Below are 11,995 nucleotides of genomic sequence, written 5' to 3'. Positions count from 1 at the left end.
GAAATGAAACTGAAACATTTTTGTGTTGCATTCCCACCACTGCCATGTTCTGGTGTTATGTTGCCTTTCTCTTACATGTAATACAGCTTACACTTTAGTTTATCTTAAAGACTCTTTTATACAAATAATAAATAAGTCAGGACAAAGTTTTTGAAAACATGAAATACCCATGCTGCAAATCACAAATTTACATGCTTTATTGATTGTATAGTCTTTATTCATTCAATTTCTGTTTATAAGAGAGATGGTTTAATGTTTCTGAGCATACAAATTTATATTTTAAAGAAAATAGACAGCAAGAGTCTTACATATAGAAAGAGATCATTATTATTATTATTATTATTCTATGGTCTCACACAACAGATGCTTTGCTTATATGAATTTAAGCATGAAACATTTAAACTCTTCAGCAAGCCAAGCTCAGCTCCTTCCACAGATGCCTAGCTGACAGGCCTGGCAAAGACTCGGCTCATGCTGACTTCTGATATCCAGAGGGATAAAAGATTTGCTCCCTCTTCTCTGTGGCTTATCGTAGCATTGTATCCTTATTTTCTCCACCAGATTATCCAGGAGGATGTCAATGTTGTCGTCGTCGATGCTGGGCTTCACCATCGTCTTGCAATTATTGCAGCCCTGATTGAGGGGCCTCACCTTGACGACACCCTTCCCATTTTCCAGGTGCATATGGAAAACCACGGTCACCACGTTGGAGGGCCAGGCCCTCCAACACGTGCAATTAAACCTTGAAAATTGAAGAGGGCCCATGTTAAAGAAAGTTTAAATTGGCCCTTTTAAAAAAATAAACTCTTTCTCTTATCTGCTGTTCAAGTGTTGACAGTCTAAAACCCATTTTCCTACCAATGAGATTATTTCCTTTCTCGATATAATTCTAACTGCAACAACTGAGTCACAGACATGGAAATAACTTACATTGATTTCCCTAGCCTGACTTTATCATTGGTTTACATTGTGGAAGCAGTTTTTGTCCCTAAATCAGACATATTGTCATCCACACTAAGTATACATACATCAACAAAAGCCCTAATAAACTAAATGCAGTCACAAAACTATCATATAAATAAACCTAACTATACACAAAGGTGATTTTTCCAAGATCACTGACCTTGCACTTGTATTCTTGATGCACTGCATCCAGCCAGCATTCAGGCGGTCAGGAACAATGCTTTCATCAGTCTCCAGACGCCAGGAGTCTCCCCGAATCCTCCGAAGATTATTTGCTTTAATCCGAAATAGATTTGTCCACTGTGATTCAAATTGTGCCATTCTGATGCCAGTGGTGCTGTTTGCTGAAGAAGAGTCAAAGCACTAATAGCTGATTTGTGCAGTATGCCAGCAGCTGACACTGTTGACAATAAATAGTTTTGGGGATAATGACATTTAAAACTGGTTTCCTTAAGTTTCGGATTTACACTGGCACTTCAATGGAATAATAGGGAACAATAGGTCTACTTCACCTGGGGCAGATGTAAAGCATAGAAAGAAAATTAGTCACTAGAATGTCTCATAACCAGATCGCCAACTTGTACACAGAAATGAAGAGGAAGGAAAGCCCATATATGGAAAATGGATTCCTGTGTTTGGGTAGTTTCAACTTTTTACTCACTAACATATCAGACAGTTTGAAATCACTGAAACAAGACTGCTGCCTTTATGTGGTTATAAAAACTAAATATCTCAGGACATCTGTCAAACTTGCAGGGATTTGATGAAAACTTGAAGGATAAAAGTATTTTTAGGAGAACTGCAGGTTTTTGCACTTTGTTGTTGGGTGTTACCCGCTGTCCAAATTGACAGGCTTGGGTGGTTCATGTGAGGGAGGAGATTAGGATACTCTGGTCTTAAATAAAATCTTGTGTACCTTGTGTACTTTTCATTTCATTTTGTAGGAGCATTTTCTTTTTTTGCAGTTTGAAAATATTCTTACTAGTAATCCTGCATTTTGATGACTTGAGTAGTTAAGTATCTTTATAAAAATATACTTTCAAAATTTCTTTATAATGCCAAATGTCTACTTTCAGAGCATTTTACATATAATGTTGGATTAACCTGCTATATTTAACCCATAAACATTTTAATGTAATGAGCTAGGTGGAGTAACAAACTGCTGTTATGTGCTACTGAGCACTAAAAATACAAGGACAACTACTGTCCATACAGCCATTACATTCAACAGAAATATTCATTATGCTTGATCACTAGTGCTTTTGCTGACTCCACTGAATGTTTACCATAAACACCATCAAACCAAAACTTCCACCTTTTACCAACAGCACACATTTTGACTGTAGTCTAACATGTCAGTGAAACCACAGGTGGAACAAACAACATTACTAATGGCTCCATTTAAATGAAGTCAGTAACTGAGTCAGCAGCCAGCGAAACAGGGCCCTAAAATAGAAACAGCTATTATCAATCACACCTTTACTCTCCCTTCTATGACATATCAAAATGTCTGCCATGAATAAGGCTTATTACCATGAGACTGACCACGCACAGGTTAATCATCACAAGTTATATTTGTGGGTGAGAAAGAAAAAAAATCCCAAATTTGTACTAAAATTTTTATTCACCAAAGGTCTTCATCTGTACAATGACCAAAAAAAATACAAACAGGTGGTTAAATTATTCTCACTAGTTCAAACTTGAGCAGATCTTCAGATGTTTTTTTAAAAAAAGAAAAATGAGAGCCCGTCTCTGCAGCTGGGGGTGGATTACGGCGGCATTGGTGCTCTCAAGGGAACGCGGGGTGGGACACCGGGGGGCCTTGGAGGCATTGGAGGTCCTCTCTGGAAGCCAAAAGGAGGAGGACGAGGAGGGCCAGCACCGTAGCCGGGTGGAGGCATGGGAGGAGGAGGCCCTCTCATACCTGGAGGAACAGGGTGACCTGAGAAAGACACAACAAGAGGGTCGTGACATGACGAAATCTTAACCTTTGACCAGAAGCTCTCAACACAGTAAACTAAGTTTCAGCGTTTTAAATAAGAATCATAGGCAGGAGTTCAGAGATGTGGTGAATAATAAGCATTTTGGAGACTGCTGGAAAAGGAAACATTAGTTTAATTATCTATAACATATTCTGGCTTTTTGGCCCTTCAATCGAGCCCCTGCAACACTGCAACCCTGAACTGACATTACCCAGAGGAGCAGCAAGTGAGAATGCAAATATCTAGATCAGCTGGACTGGAAATTAAACAAACTTTAACCTGCCAGTGCCCTAAAACAAAGTCCGTACAATGTCCAGCTGAGCCCATGAGTGAATAGAGCAGGTCATTGTACAGAGAACTCACAGCAAGCCAGCGGCAGGGGTGGGAATCACCAGAGGCCCCGTGATACGATATTATCATGATACTTGTGTTACGGTACAATATTAGTGTGATACAGTAATGATTTATATCATTTTAAAAATTCAAACTTGGCATCCATGTATCTACATTATTGCCAAATAAATTATTTCCATGCTATACTGAATCACATTTTCTGCCACTCCTAGACAGTGGGTGTATTGTTGATGTTTCGATCATGCAAATAAGTGCTCTGCATGGGCTTGAAAATTAAGCCCATGCCCATGAACTGCTCATGACATAGTGGTGTGTATCCCATGACTCAGTCAGTGCATCAGCATGGAACAAAAAAAAATTGCACCGATTTACATAACAATGCATTCAAGCGCTATTCAGTAGAAATGAGTACCAGAGGAAGGGAAGTTATCATGATGTTTATTTGAAGAATAAATTTGTTAATGTTTTCACAACAATATAAAACAGATATTAGAAAGGGAATTATGGTATATTATATGTAGTAAAAAACACTTTTGAAGCATTTTAAAAACACAGTTTTAATGTGAAAGAACCTTATCTTAAAGGTTGTTTCCTCAATTTGTATGATTGAATTTTTACTCGTTTAAAGATAATGTAAAAAAAGGACTAAATTACATTTCATTTCTATTTTTATCATTTCTTTTTTGTCCCTGGTGCAAAAGCTGGAATAAATACTGCAAAAACAAAATAACACCACCACCAATAGTCCACTGGTACTGGCCCAGAATTTCACAATTTTACCCCGTTTCCCTCATGATTGTCAACTGTCTACTGTTTCTTCTTTTCAGTATTAAAGTTAGACATTGATGAAGGTGTTCTTTAAAAGTTCATCGTGCTAAGACAACCCAGCAGGCCCAACCATATTGGCTAATTTTACATGGTAGTCATAGCAACACAAGCCAGTGTGCCAATACTGAAAACATGACACATTTGTAGAGGGATGATTATTGATATTTCGGTTGTATTATCACAGACAATAATATTTTGAGGCACTTCTAAGCTTTTATTTGACAACACATTTTTGAAAAACACCACGGTGCTTACCCATGGGAGGTCCATATGGTGCTCTGGGTGGCATGCCCATAGGAGGGGGAGGGGGCATGCCAGGGGGTGGTGGTGCCCGTTGTTGATTTGATCCTGGGGGAGCAGGAGGTGGAGGCACCATGCCAGGAGGACCAGGAGGGGGCATGGGCATCTGAGGGATACCTGTGCAACAGAAACAATTTAGTCTACAGGCGCGCTCGAACAAGGAAATAGTCTTTACGAGTTTTAACATGCACGACAAAACCTGAGGACACATAGATCTGTTACATTTGTTTGTTAGTATGTTTTTGCAAAACTTCCCCCTTGCAGCCACTTTGAACAGGATGGATAAAATATCAAAACTTTTCCATGACTGTTCAAAGACCCAAAATATAATTTCCTTGACCAATAATGTGTAACAGGATCATTGCTCCATCTCAAGTTGCAGTACAATTTAAAGAAGTAGTCGGGAATAGCAAAGGCATCGAGACCAGTGATCATATCCTGTGAGAGTAATGTTAAGTAGATTGTCACAAGATAAAACTTAAGTTCTACTTAAGTTTACACTAAAGGGATACTTTGCTGATTTTTAACCAGCTTTCCATCAAAACAGTGTGGGCAGTCTGTGTCGATGAACTGTGGTGAATTTCTCTCTATCTAACTGGTTGTCTAGATATCCCTCCTCGCCCCACGGTGAAACGGATGGCAAATTTTATGTCAGCCAACAGTGTTTCACCAGTTCTCTGGCTTTTGCTCTAACTGCAGGCTGCAGTTACGCATTTTTGTAATACCTGCCAAACATGCCGCGATCGCAGACATTAAGGGTGTAGAGCTGGATCAAGACACTCACCCACACCTCTCTCTGTCTCTCAAACTCAAACTGAAATCTGGCCTAATGGTAAAAGTAGGCAGTGCTGCTTGAATATAAATCAAGAGTATGTTGCTGCACTGCCAACTTATGAGCTAAAATGTTTTTAGAAACATATTTAACGCCCTGTTCAGCTGTGTTGATAGCAAGAAATTGTAATCAGGGAATGAGTGCTACCTGCAAAGTGAAACCAGAGGGCAAGTTTTAGCCGACCATTTAACTGTATTACCAGATCCAGCCGACTGCCGTTGTATCACACGAACCGATACACATTACATCACCTCCCAGCTTGAGTGTTTATTGGTCTGGTACAGTGCACTGCATTCTGGTAGTTGTAGGTTTTCTACCTCTTGAGCAAATCTGTCACTTTTATTTGTTTTCTCTGGTCATCTAGCACCGGTTATAAAAGTATTTTTGTCTTTCGACTGCATAGATGGCCTAGTTTTATGTGAGAACCCCCCTATAAATATCTGTGTAATACCCTTTTGATTAAATAACGTGATGACGTCAGTCGTGGGCGTTAACTCCTTAGATATCATACCAACAGCTGTATGAGGATACACTGATTCATTTCAGAACACACAACAGAATTCCACAAGTTTTCCAAAACTTTCTAGGATTTTACTCATTCAATGGCTTTCGCAGGCCTAGAAAATTAAGTTGAGAAATTCCATGACTTTCCCAGGTTTTCCATGACCATGGGGACCTTGTGCGAACACACTGGAATCTTTAACAAATTATTACCTGGATGCATGCTGCCAGGAGGGAAAGGTGGTGGTCCAGGTGGAGGTCCACCACCGCCGCCCTGTGGGACTGGTGCTCCTGCATTTGGAGGCATGGCCATCGAAGGGGGCATTGCTGGAGGCATCGATCCAGGTGGAGGAACGGGAGGAAAAACAGGAGGAGGCATGCCTGCACAGAAACAAGTGGAATTTACAAGTGGTTATTTTTTTATTCTCACAGTACACAAAGTCAGGCTGTCTGACTGATGAATTAGTTACACATTTTAATCTTCTATGCCATTGTTATATATTTCAAAATTTCATAAGTGTCTCATAAAAGGGGCTCATTTGTCAGCTGATCACTTTCAGTTACAGACATCATCCCCCAAGATTAAATCAAATCAATCTCATTATCACCTGCTGATTAAATATGCACCATTCAGAGGAGCTCACTTCCTTTTCCCAAAGAGTTCCACTTCATCTCGCCGCGGGTAATAAAAACCTGTTATCTGCTCTCATGGACACTCACCACAATCAACTGCCCAATCTATAGCCATTAATCAGAGGCAGCTGCTGTATATGGAATATGACAGAGTATTATAGGAGACACACATTACACCACTGATTAGTTTTGGGAAAGAAAAAGTCCAGAAATAACACATTAAGATGTACATGTATAACTGTAGCACAAACTCAGCTATTTGCACCTTGTTAGGATGAGTTTGCTGCAGAAATCATATCTTTGTCACATTCAAGAAATGTAACAGTGGAAGGCACAAAAAAGTGAATGCAGCCAGTAGTGCAATTCCCATTCTGCTTGTATTGCAAACCAAAGATAAGACAATCAACTTGGGGCTGGGCGATATTACTTAAAATTAACACTGTATAGTATAGTATATATAGTATCTCAGTATTTTAAAATTTCCTCTAAACTACTGTAGACTACAAAAATACAAAACTATTAAATTGACCACAGTTACATTAAAGTTCAATAAAGTTGCTACTGTTGTAATAAAGCTAAAAAAACACTGTTACAATAAAGTTACATAAGATACCGTTATAATGAAGTTCAATAAAATGTTGTCGCAATTAAGTTACATAAGGAATTGTTTTAATGAAATAAATCAAAGCCGAACCACTGGTGCTTTTATTTTGAAGCACCCAGGTCATCTAAGGCCAGAAATGTTTTTGCTATGAACTTGAAGCTTCTGTTCAACAGTTAGATGTTATCAGTTAGTAGAAAGCAAAACTGTTACCTTAATGCCTTTAAACAAGGTAATTTATTCACTGCGAGTGGGGAAAAACACTAACAGTTCTTGACAATTTTTACTCGACGTTCACGATATATTCATTTTACACCCCCACGTGGAACAATTAGCGATACATCAAGTATATTTAATATAACGCTGATCTCTTACTACAATACATTATTTTTTCTGTGAGCATATGACCTTAAATTATCACCTATTAAGTTATTATTAATGGTAACTTTCTTCAACTGCTGATAAATAACAAATAGTGGTTGAAAAATCTTCAGCATTAGACACAACAATAATGTACAAAGTAATGCATAAAACATGACATTTTGTCCGATGAAAATATTGAATTCCCTATGTCAATTATAGGAGAAAACACTGAGTGGAACACATGGAAGTCAATCAACATATCATTACAATAATCGATTTGTTTTACTAACCAAGTGTGGCCAGTTTTCTTGGCAATTTTGTGTTTTTTCTCTGCATGTGAGATTTTACTGTCTGGATTCCCATCATGATGTGTTTAAGAGGAGGAACATGGTGGATTTTAACAAAAAAACAGTTTTTTTGAAATTCATAAAATCCTACTCTCCATGAGTGCTTCTCATTTTGATACAAATTAAGGCTTTATTTACAGATTAATGAATGTATTGCCTTTAAAAACTTTTTAAGGATCCGTGTGAACCCCGTAATGGTTAAAAACGGTAATGTCTGATTAAAGTGAGAGAGAGAACATCTTACATGTTTTACCGTCTACTGTGTGTAACCACGGTACTTTGGTCATACCTGGCATGGGCATCGCAGTTCCCATTGCAGTCAGAACCGGTGTCGGAGCACTCGGTGGTGGTGGAGCGTCTGCAAACAGCTGATGCGGCCTGTCTGCCTGAGAGAGAGGGTTTTGTGCAGCCAGGAGTCGCTCTGCAGCCGAGCCGTGTCGCTCTCCTTTGGAGTCCTTCTTGAAGGCGTAGGACACCGTGATGGGCCTGTTACAGAGGTACTGGCCATTCATGGCCTCAATGGCGGCATCTGAGGCGTCAAAGCTTGCAAAATTGATGAAAGCATAACCCTTAGAGTTGCCGGTGTCTGGGTCTCGCATGATCTTTGGCGTCTGGAGGATCACGCCAAAGGCACTGAATGTGTCATAGAGCAGTTTCTCATCGATCTCTGGGTCCAGATTACCGATAAAGATGTTAGCACCCACATCCAGGTTTTTGTTGTGCGCTGATGCCTTGTTAACTCGAATGGGTTTGCCGTAGAGCTTTATCATATTCATGATTTTGATGGCATAGTCAGCATCCTCTTCACTAAGGAACTCGACAAAGCCATAACCTGAGAGCGCAAGTGAAAACATTTTTCCATGATTGTTATTTATCTGAAGAAAATAATTTAATCGATGCAAAAGATTTAGAGGGTTTTTTTGGATAGTTTTAGAGAATTTTCGTTGATACTCACCTTGATGCTGGCCTGTCACTCTGTCTTTGGGCATGTGTGTGTTGACCACAGGACCAGCCTGAAGGAAAAGCTCCCATAGTAACGGCTCTGACACTTTCTCGTCCAAGCCACCGACATACACAGTGGCGTCTGAAAAAATAAATACAAATTAAAAATAAACGTGTATGGAAATGATCTTAGATGTCAAATTTCTAAGAAAAAAAATAATGACATGGCTTTGTTTGTCTTTGCTTAAAATAATTTTAAATTAAGTAAGCTGAATTTGTTTTCTGATAGCACACGATATGGAAAAAGGGAACACAATTTTAAAAGGAAAAACAAAATTCAAAACAAGGAAGATGACAACGGGAAGGTGAAACAGAAAGCGGTACAAGGGGGGAGAAAAATAAGTAATTTAAGGGAGAGCTAATTAAGTAAAATGCATTTCTATTAATCATTTTTATTTAATCCCATCACAACCATTTCTGAACTATCCATATCTCACAGAATAAAATTAAGTTGAATTTCAGTAGCTAAGTATAAATATATACATAAACAATAAAAGTAACAAAGAAGCTCATTGTTACTGCAAGCACTGAATGAAAGCTTTGTAAAATGAAGTTAAATATCCTTTTGAGATTACAGCTGGAGGACACGACATAGACTTTTAGAAAATATATCAAGTATAATACATAATTAGAAACCCTTATATTTGAATATGAGGTACGTAACTTATGTGTCTTTCCTGAAATATCTCATAAGATCCGAATAATAAACTGTCTTACCTTTTATTGACAGATCTGGATAAGTTATCAATGATTAGCTGTCTAATCCACCTGGATAACCATAATACTATTAATAACTTCTATAGATTATCTTCCTAGCTGTGTACAAGTCCCCGAAGCGACATCTGAATTATCAGTGCAGTGACAAAAAAAATGCAGTTTACATCATTAGCCTGCTAGGCTAACTTTAGCTGTTAACCAACAGGACGTACCTCCGCTTCAAACATGCTCACAACAGCCACCCTAACGTTACTTTACAATAATCAAATTCAATGCTACAAATAGGTCAGTTTGCAGAAAACGCGTCAAATACATTATAATAAAAACAGCTTCATTCAATTGCTAAATTAGCGGTAATGCGAGCTAACAACACCTCCATGTGATCAACCGGTTGTTAACCACGAACTGTGAGCTAACAGGACGGCCAGCGGGGCTCATATGAACAAGTTAAACCGTTTGAAGTGCAACCCACACGCAGATTCATAATTAGAGAGCACTGAAAGGCTGAAACAGGTTTAACAATGACAAAGTTACCTTGGTTTCTTTCTGAAATTGGTCCCGCTGCCATGTTGAATGAACAACGCCAGGCGAGCGTCCTTAGCCGGGGCCCCGCCTCTTCCTGTCCGTGTGCCGGAGGCGGAAGTAGTAAACTAAACTAAACTAAACTAAACTAAACTGAAATTAAATTAAATTAAATTAAATTAAACGCAAATAAAATATTTCTCACTTCATCAGGTAACTGGGAAATGTATGCAATATTTCCCCTTGTATGTTTTTATTATTTTATTTTTATTTTTCACTTTGTTGTTTAATATAACATTTCCTCTCATAAGCATGTATGCAGCATGTATTGCCTGGAACATTTGAAAGGATCATAGTTATGATATTTTTTTCTAGTGTTTTCCCCTTTTTTAGCCATTTTAAGTTAACTCCATAACAACACGGCCCAAGGCCAAATGTGTTTTAAAGCACACTATTGTTGTGTTTAGTGCAAACAATGGGTTTTTAAAATGTTTGTAAAAAAGCTCCCTTTTCATTAGTGTAAATTACATATGTATCATTAAAACTTTCCATATTATTACTATACTTACATGGTCTTAGTTGTGTCCTACAGTAAGCATTGAGATAAGTGAAATAACCAATTAAAAACATTTGTATGAGCCATTTTATTACATCATATAAATCTACTAAAAGTATAAACACTGAATACAAAATGTTCATAGAAAATACATACAATAAGGGCCTTCAGAAAGACTTTTATAAAACAATACTGTATAGAAAAATGAAACAAAAACTTAATCAACACATCATGCATCAAAGCCAAAAGATGAAAAGTCCAAGGGTTTTTTTTTTTGTTTATAAAATGGATAGCAAAAAAAAAAAAAAATATTGTTTAAAAAAGCCTTCATTGATAATGATCCCAAAGAAAGGTTAAAGGCATTTGTAAGAAGAGAACTCTGAGATTAATGGCTTGTGGTTGAAAATCACACTCGTAATACGCATCGAAATGAGTAACAAAACAAAACAATTCAAAATCTTCAGCCTCTGTAGCCAGCTCATTTAAATATTTGTTGAGTTTTTCCCCATTAATTACATTTCAGCTTTGCTAATCTCAGCATATTGGTTTATGGGACGATAAAATCTGTGACAAATTCAGAAAACATTAGCCTGAAAAAGAAGATGAGAGATTAAGAAGGTTCAATTGTGAGGTCAAAAATTTCTGTCTGTAACAGTTTAAAGGTCTGTTTTAACTTCTCAGTATTCACTGAAGAGAGCTGGAGGGTTTCTGCCGAGAAGACAAAATTACAAAAACATTTTTCTGCTTGTGCAGCATACATATTTTGCAGGCTGAGTACCAAACAAACAATATATAAGGATTATAAATGTATACCAAAGATAGTAAGATTTAATAAATCCTTCATAATCTAATGTCATGTAACTGTAACGTTTAGTTCAACATTTGGGGAAACATATTTAATTTCCATCTGGTAGAGAGTTAGACGAAAACAATGTCTATTTCATCTCTGTGCTGTGAATAATGAAGGGGCACTACACTCCAAAATCAAAATGACATATTTTTCTTCTTTTCTTTAGTGGTATTTATTTTATTTTTTATATTGGATATATCGGCCGTAGAGATGTCTGCCATCTCTCTAATATCATGGATATAGATGGCACTCAGCTTGAAAAACATCAATGTCTCTTTCCAGAAACCATGACCTGGTCACGCAAGACTTTGCTGTGAACAGTTTCATGTAGGAGCTATTTTCTTTCTACTGAACTACACCCGGCAACCGTATCAATGCACAGAAGGAAGTGTGCATCTTCTCATGGACAAAAAGTTTGTGCTCATGACAGTGCAAGATGTAACATTAATGAAGTTCTTCTCAGCTGAGCTGTAATGTTAGCTAGCTCCGTGGTGCTAGTTGGGCTAGTAATAGATGCACACTTCCCTCTGCGCAGTGATACAGTTGATGACGTGGGTCAGCAGAGAGAAAATAGTTCCTACACGAAACTCTTCACATCAAGGTCTGTAAATTATCTTGAGTAACCGGGTCAAGATTTCTAGAAA

General features: G+C 37.9%; 2 protein-coding genes across 2 annotated transcripts; both read right to left on the bottom strand.

Moving 5' to 3' along the window:
* Positions 1-221: 221 nt before the first annotated feature.
* Positions 222-1,474, bottom strand: LOC121958282 (receptor-transporting protein 2-like). The gene is made up of 2 exons (XM_042507170.1): positions 1,124-1,474; positions 222-742 (listed from the first exon to the last, which is right to left on the bottom strand). Exons 1-2 carry the CDS (start codon positions 1,282-1,284, stop codon positions 421-423), a joined length of 483 nt encoding a protein of 160 aa, XP_042363104.1. The 5' UTR covers positions 1,285-1,474; the 3' UTR covers positions 222-420.
* Positions 1,475-2,568: 1,094 nt separating this feature from the next.
* Positions 2,569-10,031, bottom strand: sf3b4 (splicing factor 3b, subunit 4). The gene is made up of 6 exons (XM_042506634.1): positions 9,958-10,031; positions 8,660-8,788; positions 7,994-8,536; positions 5,974-6,141; positions 4,383-4,544; positions 2,569-2,905 (listed from the first exon to the last, which is right to left on the bottom strand). The coding sequence occupies exons 1-6, from the start codon at positions 9,989-9,991 to the stop codon at positions 2,733-2,735; spliced, it is 1,209 nt and encodes a 402-aa protein (XP_042362568.1). The 5' UTR covers positions 9,992-10,031; the 3' UTR covers positions 2,569-2,732.
* Positions 10,032-11,995: the final 1,964 nt, after the last annotated feature.

Source organism: Plectropomus leopardus, chromosome 18 (genome assembly GCF_008729295.1).
Source record: "Plectropomus leopardus isolate mb chromosome 18, YSFRI_Pleo_2.0, whole genome shotgun sequence".
NCBI lineage: Eukaryota > Metazoa > Chordata > Actinopteri > Perciformes > Serranidae > Plectropomus > Plectropomus leopardus.
This window is presented reverse-complemented; position numbering and strand designations above follow the sequence as displayed.